Below are 26,607 nucleotides of genomic sequence, written 5' to 3' on the forward strand. Positions count from 1 at the left end.
GTTTACTTCAGTGTATTCCGTAAAACTGTAGATAACCTTTGAACTTAATACTATTAAACATACCTAAACAATAGAAAACAAAACAAATCTTTATCTTTAAGCTGTTAAGGGCCCGTACAGGGTGACGTGCCGCGCCAATTTTGGGTTTTCAATGCTCTTCACACAGCACACGCAGTGACACGCACACATGTAAGTTTGCACAGTGGGTCGATAAACTTTTACTCGCCAACTTTATTGTCAATTATTTTCAAGTAGTGATTTGAGGGTAAGTTTAATTTTTAATTACACTGCTAAGCACCAGGAAAGAGTAGAAATTAATAGGGGTGCCACTTTTCTCCATACTCGGAACCCGATTAGATTTCTAAACAAATGTGGTATTTACTTGTAGAAAGGTAACTACAGGTATTAAAGTGTAGATAATAAGTTATACTAAGGGTATACTAAGCCGAAAGGGGATGACTCAAGGGGTCATTCTGAACAACTTTAGTTCTACGAGTTTTGCAAAAACGCGAAAAAAAAAATTCGTTTTCCATGGCAAAAAGTCACGTGTCAACAAAGTCTAAAACAAGTCAGAATCAGTCTCACTTGTTTTAACCCGACTGCCGAAGGAGGAGAGTAATATTTTTTGATTGTATGTATGTATGTTTGTAAGTATATTTTTTGGTGGCAGAATAATATTTTTTCATATTTTTAGAGTTTTGTACCTCAAAAGGAAAAAAGCAACCGTTATAAGATCTCTTTGTTGTCCGTCTGTCTGACTGACTGTCTGTCACTGCCCTTTTTCTCAGAAACGGGTAAAGATATCAAGCTGATATTTCGCATAGGTATGAGGAGTACCCAAAAAAAATTGGGGTACTCCCTCTCCCATACAAGTAAATTGGGGCTGATATTTTTTCCGGTTATTTTGATGGTGTAGGTAGGGTATCGTTGAATAGGTCTTTTAATATAATAGGTATAAAAAAAGGAAATATAATTATTTGGCTTTTACCCTTAAATTTGGGGACCACACCATAGACAAATCCTAATTTAAAAAATGATTTCAATAGATGGCGTGATTTTATGTTGGGTAACTCAGAATAAGAAGTGATGATATCTCAGAATAATAATGGTTAATGGTGCTATTCCGCTGAGCATCGAAACCGGTGGGACGCTAATGAAAAGTGGTCATGGAAATGCACCAGGGTAGACCCTGCTCCTAGAACAAGGCATGAGTTTGTGATTTGTGTGCGTGAAAAGCGAGGATGGAAACTTTGAATATTTTCTTGATTTATTTATTATTGATGCAATAACATATAATTAGTATTATTCTGAGTTACCCACCGAAGTCACCCCGTGGCAGGTTGACTAGATAGGTACTTTTGCAAATCACGCCATATATCGTTGTTTTTATTAGTGGCTACTGTCTATAGAAGAAATTCCGTCATTGACAATTTTACGTTACGAATGAATTTAGTAAACCCAGTAAACCTAACTAATCCAGAGGAAACCTAAAATATCTTTCTCTCTCTCTTTGAAAAACATACTTAATAGCCCAAACTCGATTCTATTCTATTCTCTGTGGGGGTGTAAGTACCTGCACCTGGCTCTCTCGAGTGGAACCTTTGTGCATGTCCCCAAGGTCTAAACTGCCTTCCTAAGCTTGAACCATTTCCCACCACGCTGGTCCACTGCGGGTTGGTGGGTTCACATATCTAGATGAGCTAAATCTAGATATGCAGGTTTCCTCACGATGTTTTCCTTCACCGTTAGAGCGATGGTATACATTGTACTTAAGTTAAAAGAACTCATTGGTACATGTCAGCGCCGTGATTCGAACCCGCATCTCTTGCGTGAGAAGCGGGCGCTTACCCGACTGAGCTACCACCTTGCCCAAACTCGATGCTTTTAGCTATTAAATCTTTGAAATAAAATTCAGTCACCTCCGTGTTACTGCCCTCATCAGATCCTCACGAGACCATGCCTCAACCAGCACCATGAGACTGTGTTTTTGAATCCTAACCTAATCTTCCTACGTATTGTCATCACTTAGATCCATTCACTATATTCCTGCTCCTCATCCCAGGGCCGTGGGGAGGCACGTCAGCTTTTTAAAGACATCAGCAGCAGACTAATAGAAGTCTCAAGGGACCCTAGGGCTGGCACTTACCTATCACAAAGGCTAAGCATCGCTATATAGCGGGGTAACGCGGCCAGCGTCTTGGGTACCCTACCCGACAGTGGCAGCGATCTGGCCAGCATCTTCTTTTTAGTTTAATTTTAATTTTATATTAGTGAGTTTTAGTTAGGCATTTATAATTATAATTTAATCAAGAAGTACCATGGACTTAACTAATAAAAAACATTATCATTTAATTTATTGAATATAGTATAAGAATTATGCTTCCTCAATTTCAAATCAAATTATGTTGGTGTCATAAAAGTTGAAAAAGTGCAATGACAACCAATGTGCAGTGATTTTGTGTCTGTACACAATTAGATCGCGAGCTGTCAGTGCCGCCTAAACCGACGTGACCCTTCTTTGGAGGCCACCGGCCGACTGAGTCAAACGTCGCTTGTGTTTATGATTTTATAACACAGAAAGCCGCCATAGATATTTGTATGAAGATTTGAGGGAAAAAAATTGCTCAAGTTTGGGATTAATTTACACAAAATAGGTGTGTGTTTATTAAAAAACAAGGTATTTAGCGCCTAGTCCAAGCATTTATCTTTATAATTTGATAAGAATCATATGAAAATTCTTGATAATTACGACACAGTTGTTACAATACGGGAGTGTGATTTACTGGTTTTTCATAATTAATTTACAGTTATCCATAAGCATTTACTTAAATTCGAATGATTCAGCACCTAGCTAGACTCTTCGGCTACCTGTGTGATTTTTTTCAAGGCTGTAGAGCATCATTTACTACATAATTCTATGACAATGCCAACCCTCGATTGCCTATTGCCGACCCTTAATGCTAACGGCCACAGAAATTATGAAAAATAAATGTAGACATCACTCTGAATTTAAATTATTTCTCTGCTACTTATTTTAACTTTCTGTAAAAACGCTTTTGACGAAATGTTATGATTCATTTAGTTCATTTAATATTGAGAACGCAATATAGACCCAATACATTGCCTTTCAAGAGTAGGGGTAGGGTAGGTACCGTTTGGAAAGAAAAGACGTAGGTACTCCGTGATTGGTGCCGGCTGACAAGCATACAGTACCAAATAATGCTAGGTTTACACGGGTGGTGAATTTAACGTATGCAACACAAGAGCTAGGACTAGGTTTTATGGAGTTGTATGGACGAGTAATCGTAGGGATGGAGCGAGTCAGCAACTTACGAAAGCGGACACCCACAAGTCCCACAACAGACCATTGACCACATCGTCTTCCAGTGTCCCATCAGAAAATATTCCGGACCAGCCGATCCCTTCATCAACCTCACCAGCTGCGCTACTGGATATTTACGTAAGTAATTGTAGTTTTTAGAGTTACTGTACTTAGTTAAAAATATTACTTACTTATTTTTATGCGTAGGTCACCAACCAGTGAAAAAAGCCATACGATAAATAAATGGACGCGTAAATGTAAACAACATGATATTATATTATGATGGTGATGATGATGATTGGTGCCGGGTCTCGCAGTAAGGGCGGGTGTAATGCGAGCCGCACTGATTTCCGCTCCTTCCTGCCGCGGGCGTGTCATGATGCTGGTGGAATGAGTGGGACAGTCCGTTCACATCTAACAGGATTGTTTCTTGCAGTGGTTGATTCTACTGCTTTTATACGGAGTCTGTATCCCTTGTTTATAAAAAGCCTTCTTAAAATCAGCATCTTTAAAAAAATAATTAAAATCGAAGAATCTTATTAACTAGTTCTATTATTGAGATATACTCACCTTTTAAATTATGTATTATACATTCCAAATATAAATGGTTAAATTGCATTTAGTCTTAGTAACCTATACTTGCTTTCCTGCGTGCTTTCTAGGTACATACGTAAGATCTCGAATCTATAATAAGTAATAAGTCACACAACTACAACCTATCTAGGGTACTTACCTCTTAGCTAGGTACCATACCATCTAACGTAGTTAGTAGTTACCCTTTTACGCATCTATTCAGGGCACTGACTGTACACTTCGTTCCATATCCTCGGTCTACCTACAATTTCACATGTCAATAAGCACGCAAGTACCAAACCTACCGGGCAATCGCGACTCGTGACAATATCTATTACAAACTTACTTTAATTACCGCGCCATTCTGCACAAACGATGTTCCGTTGAAACAGATAAATATTACTGATAATGAGGTCGATTTTCTGTTGGTGTTGACCCGACAGTGGGTGATAAGTTACAAGTTTGTGTCATTCATCGTATGGATGCGGTGTTGGAACGAACCATGGGTTTCTTTGTGGTTTAAAATGAAGTGGAGTGTGGTTTTTACGTGCCTGTGCTTCTTTGTTGGGGTTTCAGCAAGTGAGTTATGGTTTTATTTATTCATTTATAAAATTTAAGAAGGATGTCGGTTAGGAATTGTTATCTCACGTTTGTAGGAAGACGTTAAGTTAACGGACTTTGAACAATACATGGCAGTTCTGCTGTTATTATAAGCTAGATAATAAGCACCTATAATCCTACTTAGATAACCAAGTTTAAAGTGCATAACGATTGATAGAACAGTATATTTTAAAACAGGCTATAAAATAGAGCTTATTACCTAGGTTCCTTATTAACGAATTTAATTTACTGAGTAAGTATTTTTCGTTGTACCGATGGATAAAAATAAATGGGAGCAATCGAAACCATTCCGAATAAGGCCAAAATCCCAAACTATCAATATTACTACGGTACTTACCAATTTTATTAATTAAAATGTTACCTAGATAATAATCAAGTATTGAACCTAAATAAATTAAGTACTTACTTATAACAATTCTTAACGCACTTATTATTGACCCCTGTAAACTTATTTTTTTAATAGGTAAGTACTTATGGAAAAATTAGATTTGCACAGTCATTAAATTAAAATCCGCACAAAGAATTTTAGTTAGGAACTTTATGATATTGCTAAATTTAAATAAGTCCCTACTGTGCGTTAAACATTCGTATCACGATAACAAATCATTATTAGGTGTCTTATTAAAAATAACTGTGCCATAATGTCATAGCGATATACCATGCAAGAACACTACCTATACTTAACATAACATTTAGGTAGTTACTTAAGCTTTTTTTACAATATTGATTGTATTAAATAGTAAATTTTTTATGCTGAATAATTAAATTTCAATGAGTAATTTGCCTAGGTAAGCCGACATGATGAATACTGTTTTGTTTCTTAAATATAAAGGATTAGATAGTTATTTTCTTCCGGCAAAATAAGCTCTATCTAAATGATTTAAAATACTTCCCCTTCATGGCTTTATTATTATATTTCAGCATATAAATTTATGTAAATTCTCGTCTTTGTATTAGACTTAATTAAACTGTATCAACTTATGTCTATACTTTTACACAGTAGTTAACTAACTACTTTGTAACTTTAAAAGTTTCCGGTTCCGGTGTAAACGACAGAAACGTTTCGTTATACTACCACCAAATAGTGAGAAAGGGAAGGTTATTATGACGAAGGGTACCTACATTTATAGACTTCCTGCCCCCGTGTTTTATATAACTGTATATATTTTATAGGTTCACCTACTTACTTACTTACACCATTAATTACACATCACAAATAATCGAAAATAATTTCGATTCTTTCAATATAACGAAACGTAACAACAAATCTAAACGTCAAATTAATGTCAAAACAAAATTTGATTGACCGCCGGTGATTCGTAAACAAAAGTAAAACGATAACTTAAAAATCATATTTTACTTGCAGATTCACTGAAAGATCCATACATTTGTGGTATACCATCATGCACACGTAAGTTCTTTTGCTGATAAGTTATTTATGTATCCAGCTTACAATGCAAAACACAACTCTTAATAACCTACTTTCTTTTTACTTTCAGCCTCTGAGAAGTTTAAATACTTACCAGAAATTATTTATAACTATGAGTACAAAGTGAGCGTCAACACTTGGTTCGCCGGATCCAGCAACAACCGGTCTACATTAGATGTTACGGCTACTGTGAGTACCAAATTTATTAAACTAATAACTTTTATTTTGCCTATGGTGCATAGACAGTATGTAGAAAATTAGGCAGGCCACAGTAAAGAGAGAATCATGAGAAATAAGGTAGCCTGTTATTGTCCTGCTACTTTTATTGCCTTTCCTAATGACTACAAAAATCTGTCTTCTGCCTTTTTCATCCAGCCACTATTGGCTACCTGCCTAAGGTTGTTTCAGCCCTGAGAGCATCCTTTAGTTTGTTTACTTTCCTAGTCCTAGTGTTTGATTTGAGGTCCTTCTGCACGACACCTCCTCCTATGCTTCCCATCTACAACTACCAATATAAACAAACCTGACCTCCACATTCCAGGCGGAGCTTCAGTTAGTGACGGCGTGCGAGGGTCTGCTCCAGCTCAGCAATGTCACGCTTCAGGATCAGGACCACAACTACCCACTCGAGCGGTCGGAGAAGTTTGTGCTGGCACTCACGCAGCATGACCTCAGGTATTGGTCATCTTATTGTGTTAACAAACTTTAGAACTAGACTAGGGTTTGCCACCATAGTGAATGGATTGGCCAATCAGTTTGTTTATTTTTATTATATGTATATGTCTACCTCGGGCAGACTATTCGGCTAGGCAGAAGCAACTTCGAAAAGGAGGCTGCAAGGCGCATCCAACTGGGTTGGGCTGCATTCGGGAAACTTCGTCACATATTCTCCTCGGCCATTCTTCAGAGCCTAAAGACAAAAGTCTTCAACCAGTGCGTCCTGCCAGTGATGACGTATGGTGCAGAGACGTGGACACTGACGGTAGGACTGGTCCACTGATTAAAAGTCGCTCAGCGTGCTATGGAGAGAGCTATGCTTGGGGTTTCTCTGATGGATCGTATCAGAAATGAGGTTATCCGTCAGAGTACTAAGGTTACCGACATAGCTGTCAAAATATGCAAGCTGAAGTGGCAGTGGGCTGGTCATATCTGCCGAAGAACCGATAACCGTTGGGGTAGTTCTCGAGTGGAGACCACGAACAGGCAAACGCAGCGTGGGACGCCCTCCTGCCCGCTGGACTGACGACCTTAGGTGGGTGGCGGGTAGTGGTTGGATGAGGAAGGCCGAGGACCGAGTGTTGTGGCGCTCCTTGGGAGAGGCCTATGTCCAGCAGTGGATGATTATTGGCTGATGATGATATGTATATGTTAGGGAAAGAAATTAATTACCAATCTAAATTATTTTAAAAAGTTTACCAGTATGTGCAACTAAGAATAGATCTTCCATTGCAAATCCTCACAGTCCAGAGATTTCTAGGCAATCGGAGAGACCCCACTGTTCATACATGTCCAAGGGACATAGATTGTGCTTGGCCTTTGTCCAGCTGCTAGATTGCCTGTCTAATGTTGCACATTTTTGTCACCACTTCTAGTTTTATTTACTGTTTGGTTTGAACACAACTTTGAATCCTCTTATTATGTTAGAGTATTATTTACTATAAATGTTAGTAAGCCATATAAAGCAGGGCAAATTTTTATTGATCTTATTATAGTCTTGTCCAACATCAACATTACATGCTTTACCCAGTTACCTCCCACATATCATTACCTAGAGAGGCAGTAAACCTAAACACTTTGTACTTAGCATCCCAGCTAAATAAACCTCCAAGCTAAAATAACCCCTACTTCCTTCACTCCTAGGTTCGCATTCCACGACGGGCTCATATCGGAGATATGCCCGCACGCGTTGGAAGAGGACTGGGTGCTCAACTTCAAGCGAGGGCTGCTGTCCCTCTTCCAGAACAGCATGAAGAGGTTCGACATCAACTTCAAGGGAGTTGAGGTGAGTATACAGAAAATTTGATAAATTAGTACAAAGTAACTAACTTTTGCTTGAACAAACATTCTTACATTTCAAAGTAAATAAAATCTTGTAAAATGTTAAAAATAATGTAAAACAGATGGCGATAGCGTTTTTTTTTTCAGAGATGCTCCAGAATTTTTTTTTTCTTACTAGCATTGCATGAGCATCACTTTGCTTCTAAAAGGTTTCCCGTGGGAGTTTAACTCAGGGATACTGTACAGTGGCCTGCACAGAAACCTGACCCCTGCAGGCAGCTGCACCTGTTGATACATCATCACTCTTCATCTCTTTTCATGCATCTTGCAGATTAAACTTTATACATAGATAGATAGAATATTCTTTATTTGTACACACACAACAACAGAATTTATTTTATTTAACATATTTGTTTTCCACATTCCAGCGCGACATCCACGGCACATGCCCGGTCGACTACTCGGTGCGGGGGCAGGAGAACACCAGCCTCGTGCTCATCAAGAGCAGGAACCTGGCGCAGTGCAGCGACCGCTACAAGTACCAGTCCATACTGCAGACTGTACGCTACAACTTCCAGAGTGTGAGTAGTGTAGTTAGATGTAGGTCCGCACCCACAGTGGGTCTGGACGCTATCGTAAAGCTAGAAGGTTTACTATCTCATACATCTCATTATATTATCACAATGTATGATAGATACAGTGTCCTGTTATTCCTTTATGGTACAGTAAAGGCTTCAAATGAATGCTTGCTGAAAACCCGTTTCAAAAGCTTATCTAATGTCGATGGTATTTATCAGCCGTAGTTTTCCACTGCTATCTCATCCGAGTACAATGCAAACTATGAAATATTTTGCATTTAGGAACGAATGATAGGAGAAAATTTTAAGAGCGTCCTTACAATAGACCAATATCGGGTAAGCGGCATAGCTCACCCACCAATGTCGGCGCTCGGTATTGACGCATTCTAACCATAAAGGCATGTTAACTTATTTCTTCAGATTGACCTGCTTTCTGCTAACTAGGTAGGCTTGTCTTTAAAGATCCTCTATATCTATAACACTAACAATACCCCTTTAACCCTCCACAGGACTACCAAACCTGGCCAGTGTTAAACTCGGAGAACAAATGCCGCATCTCCATAGACCACCACATATACAAGTCGGTGAACTGCAAGGAACGCCATCTGTTCGAGCCATTCTCAGGAAACAGTTCTGGAGCCATGACCACGGTGGAACAGAATCTGGTGTTGGCCAAGGAGGTTAACAAGACGGATATGCAGATTATTGAGTCGCAGCCTAAGAGTGAGTTTCTGATTGGCTATTTTATTTCCCGACTTTTTACAATAAGGTCCTGTTTCAGAATGTCTACATAATCTACCTGGGGGATAAAAGACATGCTGTCACTGTGTAAAACATAGTTAAGTAGAGTGTCAGCACGTCTTTTATCCCACAGGTTGCCATTATCCAGACATTGTGAAACTAGCCCTTACAATCAGTATACTATGTATTGATGATTGATGGGAAATAGGGGTTCCGCTCATCTGGCATAATCTTTATTGACCAAAACTCATTTCGCATAACTCGTATGGTCTAAACTTTTTTGGCCGAACCATCACTTTGCCAAGACTTATGTGGCATAAGGCTCGTTTCGTCTAAAACTCTTTAGGCACAATCTTTAAACACCTAAGTTTCGTTTGCTCAAATTTATGTTCGTCTATACCTATGTATAATCTTGTTTCTCCTAATGTTATGTTAATAAATAATATATTAAGTATGTAGTAAATGTACAAATTGTGGTATTTTTCTCCTATATCCCGAAAATCACGATATTGTATGATCAAAAAATCGAAAGTTAACGACCAATATAATTATTACAAACCCCATGAGATCGAAACCTAAAAATAGGTGCGACGACGAGCAAAGCGAGGAGGAGCATGTTAGGTGCACATGTTCATCAAAACCAAAGCGGAGCGCAGCGAAGCGGAGCGGAGCGTTTTCCAAACAGCGGAAACAATACAAGGCAACAGTTTGCGCTATGTAGGGAGACGCTCCGTCAAAGTTAAAGCCAAACGAATATTAATACTTTGTATAAACCTATGCCATAGCATTATTAGGCTATTCAAGTTTTGGCCATACCATTATTAGGCTAAACAATGTTATGCGAAATAACTTTATACTAAACGAGATTTATGCCATACGATTTTCGGCGTAACGAGACTTTGACCAAACTTTACTATGCAATACGAGATTAGGCAAAAAAATCTTATGCCAAAAAAGGTAGAACCGGGAAATAGTCTTCAAGTCTCCGCACTCTTTGACCCGATTGTGACCCTGAAACAAGTCATCACTGAAGCCATTCTAAAATGGTCAAAAACAATCCTAACGATACGAATATTATAAACGTGGAATTTTATATGTGTGATGGATGCATGTTTATTATACTTTCACGGAAAAACAGATGGACCAATATTTCTTAATTTTTTCATGTTATAAGTTTCACCATGACTTGGTAGCCTAGCCTAGATTCATTTTACATAGGCTACACCTCACCCTAGAATTCCCACCATGGGGACCATAACAACCTACTAAACAATACAATCTAATTTCTTCCCCAGCGTGGTCGGTGATAACGGTTCGTTCGAACCTGCTTCACCACCACATGCCCAACGCCAGGCCTTCTACCGGTGAACTCAAGTCTGCTAGAGATGTTCTAAAATTGCTCTGCCAGTAAGTACTTTTTTACTTATCAACACTTTAATGCACATACAAGAGAGCATTGCGAAAGGTTTTATAAGAGATTAAAATTTAGTTGAGTCACAGCCTGAGCGGTGGTAGCTAAGTCCAGTAAGCGTCCGCTTCTTACACTTAAGATGCGGGTCCGAATCCCGGCGCTGAAATGAGCCTGACCTATGAGTTTTTTTTATGTGGTATACAATCGCTTTTATGGTGAAGGAAAACATCGTGAGGGAACCTGCATATCTAGATTTAGCACATCTACATTATGTGAATCCACCAAAACCGCAGTGGACCAGCGTGGTCGTAAATGGCCCAAGCTTAGGAACGCAGTTTAGACCTTATGGATATAAAAAGGCAGATTAGACATTGTGGTAGTTACACAGATAATAAATAGATATATAATATAATACTAACATAACCCCCTCTCCCCCAACAGAGTAAAAGAGCCATCAGACGACGACCCTCCACCCTCAGTGGACGACAAACTAGACAGTGGGTCCACGGTGGGGCTGTGGGGCAGCCTGGTGCGGGCCTCGCGGGGCCTGCCCCACGCCGCGCTCACACAGCTGCTGTCGCGGGCCACAGCCATCTGTGCGAGAGCCAAGTGAGCGCTAGTTATACAGGGTGCGCTTCTATCAGTGACGGAGGCCCACGCAGCTGTGAATACGGAGGTTTTAGATGTGGTGTCTTGATGAAAGTTGCTCGGTCATTGATAAATAGCAATATGGTGTCTTAGTGAAAGTTGCTCGGTCACTGATAAAATAGCAGAAAGTTGCTCGATCACTGATAAAATAGCAGCCTATTTCACAGTGTGTTACTTAAAGAAAGTTGCTCGGTCACTGATAAAATAGTATCCTCTGGAAGCTAGGTAGTTAAGATGGTCTAGACTCTAGACTAGTCTAGACGCACTAGAAGCTAAAATATTCAGGGTGGAATTTTAAATATTGGGATTTTAGTATTGGTTACTTAATTAATGTCGCTCAGTCACTGATAAAATAGCACCATCTACAAGCTAGCTGGTGTTTAAGATGTTATAGTTAGCCCCAGTTTCATCATACTCGATTAGATCATAACCAGGAATTAGTTATTGACTTTTGACACATCTGTCAAGAATTTAATGTGGAGACGACGTATAATTTATGAACTAATCCCTTGATATGAGCTAACCGAGTTTGATGAAACTGGGGCTTAAGATGGTGTAGACCGTTGCTTAAATATTTTTCAATCTCCATTCCAGAAAGCACATCCTGGACGCACTTCCGTACATAGCGAGCGAGGGTTCCGTACAACTCATCAAGGACATGATTCTAGAACACTCCGTGGACCAACAGACGCGGGACGAGTGGCTCATGTCCATGGCCATGATACCCAGGTGCGTTGTTTCTTGCAATCTTTAGCCGTATATCTTTCGTTTCTTTCACTCTTCAGTGGATGGTTGTGTTGTTTGTGTTGTTGTGTGTTTTTGTAATTTCCTAGTACTAGAACCTTAGTGAAAGAGACACTTGATTGGAAGGGCTTCGATTTCCATTTAAGTCGATTAATTTGACTACATACCAAAATATTCCATTGTTCCAAGAACTGCTAAGCCGTTTCGTCCTCGGCTTTCCTCACCGTTTCGTCCTCGGCTTTCCTCATCCAGCCCCTACCAGATACCTGTCTAAGGTCTTCTGTTAGGGCTTGCAAGTGGGTATTCCACAATACTTTTGCCTATTTTGGTTTAACCAAACGGATAGCGGTGTGTCGGCAGATTACACCGACACACAGACGCTAATATACTAACATAAATATCCACATTTATTTGAATTCATGTTTATTTTCAGACCGAAGATCGGTATGCTTAACAGTATGCTGGAACTCCTGAAAAAGGAAAAATACGACAAAGTAGTCAGCTTTACCGTGTCTTCTATGGTGCACTCCTACTGCAAACATACTAAGAAAGGATGTAAGTTCTTTAAATAACACTTCTAACTAACTTAACGAATGAAAATCGTGGCACCTTTGAAAATAAACAAAACCTTGATTGCTTCAGAATCCTTGATTGATAATACAAAATCTCTGGATTTTTGAAATCATAAAACATACCTAGAATAATAAATACATTTAAAAGTGTCTCCGTTTTCACCTTTCAATCATATTATGCATGTAATTTGCGTTTTATGAGGTTTTGTTAGTTCCAAACCTTACTACAGGGGCTCATATCTCATTCAAGTGTCCAAATTACGCATGGCACACAAGACATAGGCCTCTCTTCTCTCTGTAAATTTTTCGACGTTTTTTAAATATTTATTTTATATTTTATTTATATTTCAGTACGAGAATGCTGCGAAGAGGACATACCTCGTCAGATCATGGAGGAGTTTCAGGGCATTGTGAACGAAGTGATACACGACGGCGTCGTCAACGCACCGCGAGCTAAGAAAACTAATGTGAGTATACGTAACATAAGCTGAGTTGCACAGAGGAACTTTAAGTTATATTAAGTTAAGTTAAGGTTGACCTTAAACGTAATTACTGCATTGCTTTAACAGTATACGGAGAGAAAGAGACCAACATAGATGTAATGCTGACATTAGCAACTTTGTTCATTCCTAGAATTCCTTTAACAACGTAATTAAATTTGTATAGTAAAATTAAATCAAGTAGGAACATGATGATTGTTGTTGTACGTTAGCTTTTTAGTATGGCGAGTTAAAAAAAAACGAAATTCTCACAGCCGTAGTTTATTTGTGACTGTTTAAAACGACTGTGCTCCTACACCTGTAACTAATAATGTAACCCCCCCCCCCCCTTTCTCCTACAGTTGATAATCGCCATCAAATCGCTGGGCAACATAGGCGGGTTTAAACAGGAGTTTTCAGACGTGCTGGTCAACATCATAAGCGACGTCCTCATCCCCGTGCCGATTCGCTTGACGGCCATCGACGCGTTCAGGAAGACACCCTGTGAAGAGACCCGGTATGTTTGTAGTTAGAGTGAGCTTTTGTACGGGCTTTGGTTTGAGTTGAAAGATTTTCCTGTGGGCATTTGTGGGATAAAAAGTTGTCTTAGACATTATTCAGGCTAGCTTTATAATAGTGAGTTATCATATTGAATAAAAACAACAGTCATATCCTTTAAAATTCAAGCATGATAATTATCATCACCCTGCAACCGTCCACGGCCAGAAATGGTAAGTCCAGTGGAGTCCTAGAGGGTTTCCCAACACTACGCTTGTCTAATCGTGTTATCATAACACACATTCCTAGAAAGGCCATGAGACTATTATCACTATTATTAACCTGCTAGATGTCTAACCGCGAAACATTTCAAGACACAATACAATTTTTCTTTTGAAGAGGTAATATAATAAATATCGATAATTTCAGAGAATACTTCCTAGAGATGTACCGTGAAGACTACGTGGATATAGAAGTGAGATTGGCGTCGTATCTACAAGTGATGCGGTGTCCAAATCTCAGCACTATTAGAAAGATATTCCACGCACTCAAACATGAAAGGGTTAACCAAGGTTAGTACAATCATCAATATTATAAAGTAATAGTCCATTGCTGGACGTAGGCCTCTCATGAGTAACGCCATAACACTATCCTTCTTGGCTTGGATTGAACTGTATAAGAAATTGTAATCCGCGTCTAATTTTGCTAATGCAAGTTAACCACTTTTGACTTGTTATGTTCTGAATTTATTGATGAAAACTTCAAAAATATTATTTATATCTTTAATGCAGCTATGTCCAATACCTTTTTAGTTTATGGATGGATGTATATTAAAGACATGGCAAAATTCAAACCATCGTTAATTATCGCAAAATCAGCGAATTTATATCGATATTATAAAAATAAAAGCATGACAACTCAACATAAATATTCTTACTTCCTCCTAACATTTCACTATGTAATTCCAAACAATTAACCTCCTTATCCCCTCTCCCCAGCGGCGACATTCGTCTGGTCGCACCTCAACAACCTCGGCCAGTCTTCTTTACCCTCCCGCGTAGAAATTCAAGGTCTTCTATCGGGCAACACGGTGCCTCAACTAGACGACACTCCGGACTTCCGAATGTTCTCCACTAATTACGAACAGGGCGTGTTCTTTGATCAGTATAATGCCGGTGAGTTATATATTGATGTAGTTATACAGGTGTTGCAAAAGTTATATATACTAAACCGAATTTGCTAAAGGCGTAGAACAAAAATTGTTCCGATTGACCCCCTGAGTCTGCCCCTATCAACTATACCACTTTTGCAACACCCTGTATATAGCGTGGGACGCCCTCCGGTGTATTACATCCAAGGCAATAAATACATTGCTGCAGCTCACTGCAGCTAGAAGACACTCCGGACTTCCGAATGTTCTCCACTAATTACGAACAGGGCGTGTTCTTTGATCAGTATAATGCCGGTGAGTTTATACTATTGTTCAACCTATGCAATAAAAAACATTTTAGGCTTGAATCGACGACTTCCGAAAGCTAAATTTAAACATCGATCAAATATGCGTTGTGACTTGAAATTGTAAGGCACAGGTGCCCATCGATTAGAGTTTACCTACGAAAAACTCAGTATTACGTACGTCTAGTACAGGTTTCATAGGTTCCAGAAAACTATAAAAGTTTACGTTTTCTCGCATACAAAGTAGCGCCTTTAGCGGAAACTATGATGAAACTTTTGACAGATAATGAATGTAGAGGACAGAAGCGAAAACTTTTTTCGTTTTCGCGAATTGCGAAACCTGTACTAGAGGCTTCATTGTTTAACGTGTTTGAATTAAAAAAAAAGATAACTAATACTGTTTGTTTCAGGCGGCAACTACGAAGCTAACGTAATATTCTCTCCCGATTCCTACATCCCCCGCTCCGTGTCGCTCAACTTGACTATCGACATGTTTGGAGAGAGCATCAATCTGTTGGAGGTAACTATAGCTATTATCACTACTCTATGTACTGTTGGGAGTGAAAGACAGAAGCCCCTCCAAGAAATATACGTCCGACACACCATGGTCAGTCTACGACTGATAACATATCATTTCCTGGTGTGCAAATAAAAAGTACTCTATCTATCTATCTGACTGGCTAATCCTTTCACAACGGTGACAAACCCTAAATGTCAGTGTTTCAGTGTCTCGTTTTTGTCAACGACACGCTAAGAAGTATGTATAATGTCGGGGGTGCACGTAACGTATACGTTCAGTGATCCCTGGGTAGTCTGCGACTGACAATTATTGATCTGTCTGGCTGGTTCTCTTACCATGGCGACAAATCCTAGTTCAGGTCACCGACATAGTGCTTGTAGACCTTTTGCCTAGTTTTGGGTCGGATGGCCGTGTGTGAGATGTTATCACACAGCTCTGTCAGGCTAGTCCTCTTACACCCCGTCACCAACTCGTTAAAAATATGTCTGACACCCATAGAGCCTGTAGACCCTTTGCCTAGTTTTGGGTCGGATGGCTGTATTTGATGTGTCCCTACACATTATAATAAATATTACCTTTATCTCCCCAGCTAAAAGGCCGAGGCGAAGGCTTCGAGCGCTACTTCGAATCGATATTCGGCAACGACGGGCCTCTCAACAAAAACAAAGTGAACGACCAAGTCCAGGAACAAATCGAGAAGCTCCGCTTCTACCGTTCAGTCGACGATGCGGACGAAGTGCGAAGGAAAGTCGACGATCTGGGATACAAGAATGAAGCTTTAAAACACCAGTTTCCGTTAGCTGAGTTGGGGATTAAAGTGTTTGGAAATGAGATATCGTATTGGAGCGCTGAGGGTGATGAAGAGATTCGGCAGTCGCTGGCCAGATTGAATCCGCAAGTTCGGTTGATGGAGATATTGTCTGGGAAGGTGAGTGGTTTGAATGTTTTATGCTTTCTTTATTATCTGTGTAGTGGGTGGGTTTTCAGGCTGGACGATTATTAAGGTAGGAAAATGCACTCAAAGTACTGAACCAAACAAAATTCGATATAATTTTTTAAGAGGTTAAGATAATGATAACTTTACTGGCACTTATGATTTGGGTACTTATGATTTGGCTCACAAATTTCTCCACCCTACCCACCTGGTTCGTTATTGACGTCAAAATCTCGTTTAATACACATTCCATAATTCCAGCGCCATATTTATCGCAATATGGAGACGTTTATCTACGTCGACAACGGACCCGTGCATGTTTAATAATATCCGCCCTACCGATCTAACAACCATCCTATTTTCCCTCAGGTGATCTCATACAACAAGGCGTCCCTCTTCCTGGACACGACGTTCTCCGTGGGCACCGGCTGCGGGCTCCCTCTCAACATGCACCTCATGGGCACCAGCTACGTCAACATGAACATGTCGGGCACCGTCGTCGACCGCTCCTCCAGCAGACACCACACGGACTTGAGGGGGAAAATACATCCGAGGTGACCGTGAAGAGACAGCCGTGTGTCACAACAATATATACGCACAAGAAGCATATGAGGAAGCCGTGTGTCACGCGAATATATACTTATATACTTACGCTGTATATACTTATGCGAAGCATATGAGGAAGGGTGTCCCACGCTGTATATACTTACGCTGTATATACTTATGCGAAACATATGAGGAAGGGTGTCCCACGCTCTATATACTTATATACTTACGCTGTATATACTTATGCTTGCATTGCATATGAGTGGCGGGTGTCCCACGCTCTATATACTTATATACTTACGCTATATATACTTATGCTTGCATATGAGTGGCGGGTGTCCCACGCTCTATATACTTATATACTTACGCTATATATACTTATGCTTGCATATGAGTGGCGGGTGTCCCACGCTCTATATACTTATATACTTACGCTGTATATAGTTACGCTCAACATGCACCTCATGGGCACCAGCTACGTCAACATGAACATGTCGGGCACCGTCGTCGACCGCTCCTCCAGCAGACACCACACGGACTTGAGGGGGAAAATACATCCGAGGTGACCGTGAAGAGACAGCCGTGTGTCACAACAATATATACGCACTATACTGTAGCGAATATATACGCACAAGAAGCATATGAGGAAGCCGTGTGTCACGCGAATATATACTTATATACTGTAGCGAATATATACTTATGCGAAGCATATGAGGAAGGGTGTCCCACGCTCTTTATACTTATGCGAAGCATATGAGGAAGGGTGTCCCACGCTCTATATGCTAACGCTCTATATACTTATGCGAAGCATATGAGTGGCGGGTGTCCCACGCTCTATATACTTATATACTTACGCTATATATACTTATGCTTGCATATGAGTGGCGGGTGTCCCACGCTCTATATACTTATATACTTACGCTATATATACTTATGCTTGCATATGAGTGGCGGGTGTCCCACGCTCTATATACTTATATACTTACGCTGTATATACTTATGCGAAGCATATGAGTGGCGGGTGTCCCACGCTCTATATACTTATATACTTACGCTATATATACTTATGCTTGCATATGAGTGGCGGGTGTCCCACGCTCTATATACTTATATACTTACGCTGTATATACTTATGCGAAGCATATGAGTGGCGGGTGTCCCACGCTCTATATACTTATATACTTACGCTGTATATAGTTACGCTCAACATGCACCTCATGGGCACCAGCTACGTCAACATGAACATGTCGGGCACCGTCGTCGACCGCTCCTCCAGCAGACACCACACGGACTTGAGGGGGAAAATACATCCGAGGTGACCGTGAAGAGACAGCCGTGTGTCACAACAATATATACGCACTATACTGTAGCGAATATATACGCACAAGAAGCATATGAGACAGCCGTGTGGAGCGCGAACATATAGTTATAGTAATAGGGTTTAAGGAAAGAGCCACGACGACGGTGCTATTTTGTCTGGATGTTTATTATGCTATTATGGCGTTGCACAAAATCTTCCAAGGATTTTGCTGACTATAGGTGTTGCAAACTCCGGCGATGTTATCAAATGCATTAAAAACATAGCGTTGCGTACGAAACGGGCGACGGCGGAGCGGTGCGATCGAGCGCTCTAAACACTTATGCAAAAGGCTTTTTTGTGCGTATTTTGTAAATCCCTGACGCTATAATATTCAATCCAATTTTACATGATTAAAAACTGAGGCCTAGTTTCACCATACTCTGTTAGATCATTGACAGCCCGGTAAAATCTTAATAACGGATTACCTACTCCTTTATTTTTGCCACATCTGTCAAAGAATTTAAAATAGACATGGCGTACAATTTCATTTTAAATGACACTTACAATGTAACAGAGGTGCTAATCTAACAGTCTACGGTTAAACTAGGCCCAAGTCCACCTTTTATAACCTTTAAAATTTCCTCCAACAGCGTCGCACTAAACATAGCGGCAACAATGGGAGTGATAGCGGGCCGTCTCTCCAGCACCGGAGTTAGACTCAACACGCGTCTCTACACCGCCACGGCCGTGGAGATAGCCCTCACGCTCCGAGGGTTCCAGATGATGAAGCTCGACTTGTCGTTGCCGCATTCTAGGCAGGAGATCTTTGCTTACAAGTGAGAGAAAAGTTGTATTTTAACCCCCCCTTATTCATAGAAAAGTTATAGGACGTTTTACCTAATGAACTGGTCCCTCTCTGACAGAGAGCAATTTGTTCTTTGACTGAAACGTTCTGTAACTTTTCTATGAATAAGGGGTTTAGACTGTAGAAATTTATTATAATAGTGATAGATTATAGCCCGCGTGGATAAAGAAACAATTTGTAAATGGCAGATTGATCCAAGCGATCTTGTTCTTATAACTTACTAAACTAGGCCCCGCGGCACGGGTCCATTATCGACGTTAATAAACCCGATTAACGCTGGTTCTAACAGACACAGCGCCGTTTCTATGGCGAATCGTGATATGATATAGTCACGGTTATCTACGTTGACAGTAGATGGCGACGTCAAAAAATGGGCTACCACAGGGTAGCGTTCTGGCCCCTCTTTTATTTAACATCTACACCAACGACCAGCCGATTATCTCGGGTATGAAGCATATACTGTTCGCAGATGACCTCGCATTGGCATGTCAGCGCAAGACCTTCGAGAGTGTAGAGCAGGGGTTGACATCTGCACTGGCGGAGCTGTCTGCCTACTATGAGGACAACCAATTGCGTCCTAACCCCAGCAAGACGAAGCTATGTGCTTTTCACCTGAAGAATCGCGAGGCGACGCGCCCACTTCACGTGCAATGGGAGAGTCAATGGCTCGAGAACTGCCCGAACCCTAAATACCTTGGCATTACCTTGGATCGATCCTTGACCTACAAAGCCCATTGCACCAACACAAAGATGAAAGTGGCCGCAAGAAACAACATTCTTCGTCGCCTGACCGGTAGAACTTGGGGGGCTCACCCGCATGTCCTACGAACCTCAGCCCTAGCCTTAAGTTACTCCGCGGCAGAATACGCATGCCCAGTATGGAACAACTCGGCTCACGCTGGGAAGGTGGACATCGCGCTTAATGAGACCTGTCGGCTGGTTACAGGCTGCTTAAAACCAACTCCGACTGATAAGCTATACCTGCTCGCTGGAATAGCACCGCCAGCGGTTCGCAGACAGGCCGCTGCGGCCAAAGAGCGCTGGAAACAACTGAACGACTTGCGCCATCCTCTGTATGGTCATGTCCCAGTGCAGCAGCGCCTTAAATCACGCAGAAGCTTCGTCACAACCGAACCGCTGACTAACGAGACAGCGCAGGAGTTCAGGTTGAGCCGCTGGAGAGCCGATACTTCCCACTTGCGTCAGTTTGTCCAGCCAGCCGAGGAGCTGCCTGCTGGAGGGGGTGAAGAGTGGTCTGTATGGAAAACTCTAAACTGCCTCCGGGCTGGCGTTGCCCGGACGAAGGACAATTTAAGGCGATGGGATATGCTCCCAGCCAATGCCAGCACTCTATGCAGTTGCGGAAGCCTCCAGACAACGTCACACCTTATAGAGTGTCCTGATGCCCCAAAATGCAGTCAAGGAGACCTGATGAAGGCCAATGATCTCGCAATAAGAGTAGCAAAACACTGGAGGAAGTTAGCTTAGTGCATTTTACACGATAGAAGAAGATCTACGTTGACAACAGTCCCATGCAGCGGGAAAAGGGCTTAGAAATAGCATCATCATCAAAGTGAAAATATGTATACTACCAGAAGAAATCTGTATACTACCCACATCACCCATTTTTCGTTCATCAATTTTTTTTTTTATATTTTTTCCTATTTTCAGATCAGAACTGATAATCCTCCACGGTGACAAGGAGCTACAGCAACAGGGTCTGAACAAGAACCGCATAGAACAGAACACCTGCAGCTGGTCCACTTTCGACCAGGCTATTGGTATCAAGCTCTGCGCCGCTTATCAGGTGTGTAATTGTGTGTGATGTCTGATTTCAGACCACGGGGGTCTGATTGTGATCAGCCACTTGCTCAGGGGTAGAATTTAATTTTATATAACGTAAAGAGGTTTTCTGTACATGTACATTTGTTGGATTATACCAAACACCGGTTGGGATAATTTTAAACAATAATATAATATAATAATATGTGGGGATATCTCACACACGGCCATCCGACCCCAAGCTAGGCAGAACCTGTGTTATGGGTATCGGACAGCTGATATATCTACACAAATACATAGATAGATACATACTAAACATAAATATCAACACCCAAGACCCGAGAACAAATATCTGTGTTTAAACAAATATCTGCCCCAGCCGGGAATCGAACCCGGGACCTTCGGCTTAGTAGTCAGGGTCACTAACCACTACGCCATTCGGTCGTCAATTACAACAAACAAACACTGGTCGTATATTTACCATAAAACTAGACATGTGCAAACAGATTTATAGCATATGCAAATACCTTATGTATTTGATGAAAAAGTGTTTCCAAGTCCCGTTTGAAATATCCGAAACGTTTTGTGGCAATACAGAAGGGCTGACTTTTCAACTGTCAGATCAATAGTATCTGACGAACGTCTGACGTATAAAATTGTTTCTGGCATTGTCTAATACAAACATGCAGACGCGATAGCATTATAATTATTCCCCAGGAAACTTTAATCTGGCCATTGAAAAATCTGCCCTGAATAATACAAAAAAGTTAATACCTTTTAACCACCAACCTCTTTACAGTTCCCCAACATGACCAACCTTCGCGACGCCCCCTACTTCCTTCTCAGCGGCCCTTCCAAGTACATCCTGTCTCTAGAGAAGGCGGACCCGAGTGCGAAGACTTACGCCATGCAATATACTTGGGATAAGAATGACACGAACAATATGTTTACGTTCTCGTTTGATACGCCTAATAGTAAGGTGAGTTATAATTACTGCGTTTTTTTAAGGTTTAGTTGAATGTGAAAGAAGGATGTGGTGAAATTTGTATGAATTTGACAGCTATTGAGTTTAAAATGTACGGGATCGGTAAAAAGTCAAATGAATTAACAAGCAGATACCTTATCATATTATCTGTAAATGTGTTTTTGTAAAACATGAACTAAAATTATCCAAATGAACTACTTCGTTTAAATCTTCATGTAATGTATGTGTTCCTTCCTTTCCTCATAGAATTTGCCACGACATCTTTCCTAATCTAATTCCTAAAAAACATTACCCTCCTCTTTCGGCAGTCGGAAGATTATCGAACTGAACTACTGTACTACAGTGTACTTAATGTGTTAAAAATTGCCACGACATCTTTCATAATCTAATTCCTAAACAAGTATCAAAACCAAACAATCCCACTCTAACAATTTACTCTTCTTCAGGAAAAACGTATATTCAACGCACTAGTCAGCCTGTCACCCAACTCTAGCACAGCAGAAATGACGTTCCAATCAGCCAAAAACACATTAAAAGCAAAAGCCATGTACAAAAACCTAGAATACGATAAATGCGTCGAAGCGAGCCTTGATATAGATGGACGGAAACAGTTTGACACTGTAATGGCGGTTAAAAGGCATGATATCAAATTCGGCTATGTATGGGTGCCCCGGGCATACTGGATAGTAAATGAACAGAAGATTGCTGAGTTATCTGGTAAGTAGTTGTAATTTTGTAATTTGGAGTTTTATTGTATATCTGTTTTTGTCTATAGCATATTAGTTCCTAAATGATGGATCGTTTTTCACTCGACCATGACATGCCTAAAAGAAGTTTTATGTGTTTGTATGAATTTTTACTTGTTCTCTCATATCTTTTAAACTCCTAATCTGAATTTTAGTGTCTTCATCGTCGGTTTGATAAAAGCTATGTTATATCACCAAGAAAATTATATGCCAACCTTCAGAAAATGAAAACTAATGACAATTTACTCGTAACTAACTTTTAATAAACTTCGCAGGAACACTAAAAGTGAAATCTAAAGGCGGAGTGACACAAGTAGACATATCAGCCGAATTCCAAACTAAACAGCTAGCATCTAGACTGCTTGGATACTACACTATCAACGGACCAACCCACGGGACGAGACTACAACTAGACTATCAGTTCTATAAGAACCCGAAACAGACTATCAAGATAGAAGGGCTGTATAGTGAAAGATCTATGGGTTTTAGACATGACGTTTATGGCGAGTTGGCGATGGATTCTACTGCGTATCCTGTGTACAACTTTTATTCTGTGTTGAGTAATATTGTGAGTATGCTTTGGTGTTTTATAAAAGTTCATATGAGTAATGAGATCCAGCTAATAATATCACTACTACTACTCTAACCTTTCCTTCAGTCTTGTCGAAATGAAAACGCCTTTATCTTACAAAAAATCCAATGATCTTTCAATCCATAAGTGTTTTAGCCAAATTAGGTTTGTTTAGTAGTATTTTAGTCATAAATAGTATTTTAATCGTTCATATTAAGTCGACTTTAGTATTTTTGTCGGTAACTTTGCATTCTAGTCGGAACTCTACTACATCATTAATATTTCCCATATTCTAACCCCAACACAACTCTCATCCACAGAAAAGCCAAACCCACCTGGACATAAAGTTCAACGTTAGTGCGTCCCGCGCGCTCAAACACGATCCTTCGTTCTTATTCGCGTACAGTCGCGTGGATAAACTCTCTGGAATGAAGTTGGGTGCGCGAGTGATGTTGGCAAGACCGCGGGCTGCGCATGCAGAAATACATTTTGAACAGGTGAGTAATTAAGTACGTAGCCTTTACACAGGATGCAATTTTATTAGTGACACGGTTGCTGTCTGCCGGCTCAATATAAAAAGGGTGAAATTTTATCAGTTTACTGTCCGTCGACGTCAAAATAAGCGACCGTAATTATGAATCTAAATCACCGGAAGTACACTAATCAAATGTACCCTGTATCTCTCCCGAATCTGCACCCGGTCCTACATTCACGTAACCAACATAATGTTTCTAAGGAGAAGCTAACTTATCATGATTTCTCTCCGCAGATCGGCCCAAAATACAACGCAAACGTGCTCCTAAACTTCAACCCAAAGTCCCGAGACATAGTGGTGTCCGGCTACATGTGCTACCCGCCCGGCGCGCAGCTGTATGTGGACGCCGAGCTCAACATGACGCTGCCGACGCTACACCCCATGGCGGTCAAGGCCAAGATACACGAGAAACAGCCCAACGAGTTCCAGGCAAGTAGCTTTGCTGCTAGTAACTAAGGGATGCACGCTTATTAAGTCCACATGGCGGATAATATAGGCTGCTATAGTCTGTTTTTTAATGTCAGATAGCGATTGTCCCGCAAATATAACGATACGTCACTTAAGCGCGGGACAATCGGCTGTCGATGAACCGTTCAGAATCTGTCAATTTAGTATCTCACCCTATGGCGGCCAAGGCCAAGATACACGAGAAACAGCCCAATGAGTTTCAGGCAAGTAGCTAACTACTGGACCGATATGAATGAAATTTGGTATAAGTACATATGGTCTAGACCCTGAGAAAGAACATAGGCTACTTTTTATATCGGAATTCCCACGGGAATACTTTTTAAGGCGAAGCGAAGCTTGCGGGAACAGCTATCCTAACTAATATTATAAATGCGAAAGTAACTGTGTCTGTCTGTCGGTCTGTCTGTTACTCTTTCACGCCTAAACTACTGAACGGATTTGTATACAAAGGGAAAGAACATAGGCTACTTTTTATCCCGGAATTCCCACGGGAAAACTTTTTAAGGCGAAGCGAAACTCGCGGGAGCAGCTAGTAGAGTATAAACTCTTCAATGATTATCGGCTCTTTGACAGACTCAACTAAGTATTATTCTTTTCTATCCTCAGCTAAACGCCCTAGGCATGTGGTTCACGGGCGTAGACTTCAACATAGACGCATTATACCAGGACCAGTCTAAAACCAACATGGCGTCACACCGACTGAAAGTGCTTATCAACAGCAGCCATTTCAAGGATATAGCCGTGGATGCGAGGTTTACACAGGACAATAGACAGATTACGTTTATTGGACAGGTGAGGCTGTTGAAAATATTTAGTAGGTTTTGTTAAGTTAGTAGCTACATAATTATATTCGTAAATTCATAATTGCTTCAATCTACGAATATAAGTAAAAGAGATCATTATTATTATGTGAGTTATGTTGAAACTAATGAGAGAGGCAGAGATAAATACTAAACCGCATTCAAAGAATTTACAAGGAGGTTGTTGAATGTTTATAAGCCACCAAATACTAAAAAGAAACTGGATTTAAATTTACAAACCCCTACTCCTACCAACGGCTACCTTTTGTTAGTAAAATGAAGTAACAGGTCGCTCAGTATTCCTAAATTTTAACACCTACATCTGTACTCTTACCTACATAGACTCAGCATCCATACTTGCATATAATTATCTATTCTCACTCCCAAACTCAGTGTTCTAATGTCTTCTAAACTCACACACTTTCACCCCTAGGGAGAATACAACGACGGTAAATACCGCACCCTGCTCCGGTACATTCTGCTCTCGGAACAAAACTTCACCACGTATGCCGAAGTGGATATCAGCGGGAAAGCGTATAGTGTCAACCTGAATGCAGATATGAATAATAATACTAATGTCAATGTGGATGTACATTTTGATCAGTGAGTATTTTAACAACTTTAATATTTTATACTTACATGGAAAACGGTGTATGGTTTGATTCAGGAAAGATGACCATAATATTGTCAATAATAACAATCAGAATCAAAAGATTATAAAATGCAATTCGTAATAATTTGTCTGATCTATCGATTCCAGAGTATACCTAATAAGAAATGTCCTGGCATTAGGCATTTTTAAGCCTTACAAGTACAACCATACTTCGTAGTTGAACTTTTTACGCCAGTCCTAATGGGAGATTTTCCTTGACAGTTTATTGGTTCCAAAATCGTCCAAAATGGCGTTTTTATGAGCTGAATTCTTCTGAGAGAACAGAAGATGTCGAATTCGCATCCATTGATATTTTGTATTGGCTGAAAAGACACGAATCTAGCGCCATCTATAATAACTTTTTGTCTATGGTTGTTGTCTATGGTGGAAAATCTCCCATTCCAAAGCTTATACATTATACTGCCATACTTAATAGTCAAACCTCTTACACCAGTCCCAATTCTACTAACACACAACACCCCACCCAGACTCCGCGACGTGCACATGTCCTACCAGCGCTGGGCCACTGAGAAGCAGAAACGGCTCAGTGCAGCCGTCAACTGGGACGCCAATAGAGACCCGTCACAGAAGATCAGTGTGGACGTGCAGTTGGATAATAAGGGGGACTGGCACCATGCTGGGTACATGACGGTTTATTATCCGGGCAGGCTGCTGAATGGGGAGTTTGAGGTGCTGTTGAAAGGTTAGTAGTATAACACCCCTATTTTTACAGGCAGGGTTAAAAATGTCTGACTTTAGGGCACAGTGGCCAATCTCGTACTGAAAAGTGAATACAGTATAACCTCTGTTAGCCGAACTTCAAGGGAGAAATTT

The 26,607-nt window shown here is 40.6% G+C and overlaps 1 protein-coding gene across 1 annotated transcript in view; it reads left to right on the forward strand.

The window, feature by feature from the left end:
- The first annotated feature begins 4,225 nt into the window (after positions 1–4,225).
- The window catches only part of LOC105394337, a 61,957-nt gene continuing 39,575 nt past the window's right edge, over positions 4,226–26,607 (forward strand). Inside the window, exons 1-28 of the mRNA XM_048631179.1 lie at positions 4,226–4,474; positions 5,883–5,927; positions 6,016–6,134; positions 6,487–6,620; positions 7,806–7,947; positions 8,372–8,524; positions 9,031–9,244; positions 10,558–10,669; positions 11,115–11,282; positions 11,916–12,050; positions 12,499–12,620; positions 12,989–13,104; positions 13,479–13,633; positions 14,044–14,186; positions 14,613–14,789; positions 15,480–15,589; positions 16,179–16,517; positions 16,893–17,077; positions 19,020–19,205; positions 20,906–21,041; positions 21,816–21,995; positions 22,448–22,718; positions 23,023–23,315; positions 23,639–23,815; positions 24,088–24,282; positions 24,928–25,113; positions 25,555–25,724; positions 26,262–26,476. Coding sequence (XP_048487136.1) covers positions 4,378–4,474; positions 5,883–5,927; positions 6,016–6,134; positions 6,487–6,620; positions 7,806–7,947; positions 8,372–8,524; positions 9,031–9,244; positions 10,558–10,669; positions 11,115–11,282; positions 11,916–12,050; positions 12,499–12,620; positions 12,989–13,104; positions 13,479–13,633; positions 14,044–14,186; positions 14,613–14,789; positions 15,480–15,589; positions 16,179–16,517; positions 16,893–17,077; positions 19,020–19,205; positions 20,906–21,041; positions 21,816–21,995; positions 22,448–22,718; positions 23,023–23,315; positions 23,639–23,815; positions 24,088–24,282; positions 24,928–25,113; positions 25,555–25,724; positions 26,262–26,476 — 4,675 coding nt within the window. The 5' untranslated portion in view covers positions 4,226–4,377. The remainder of the gene's footprint in view (positions 4,475–5,882; positions 5,928–6,015; positions 6,135–6,486; positions 6,621–7,805; positions 7,948–8,371; positions 8,525–9,030; positions 9,245–10,557; positions 10,670–11,114; positions 11,283–11,915; positions 12,051–12,498; positions 12,621–12,988; positions 13,105–13,478; positions 13,634–14,043; positions 14,187–14,612; positions 14,790–15,479; positions 15,590–16,178; positions 16,518–16,892; positions 17,078–19,019; positions 19,206–20,905; positions 21,042–21,815; positions 21,996–22,447; positions 22,719–23,022; positions 23,316–23,638; positions 23,816–24,087; positions 24,283–24,927; positions 25,114–25,554; positions 25,725–26,261; positions 26,477–26,607) is intronic.

Source organism: Plutella xylostella, chromosome 28, assembly GCF_932276165.1.
Source record: "Plutella xylostella chromosome 28, ilPluXylo3.1, whole genome shotgun sequence".
NCBI classification, from domain to species: domain Eukaryota; kingdom Metazoa; phylum Arthropoda; class Insecta; order Lepidoptera; family Plutellidae; genus Plutella; species Plutella xylostella.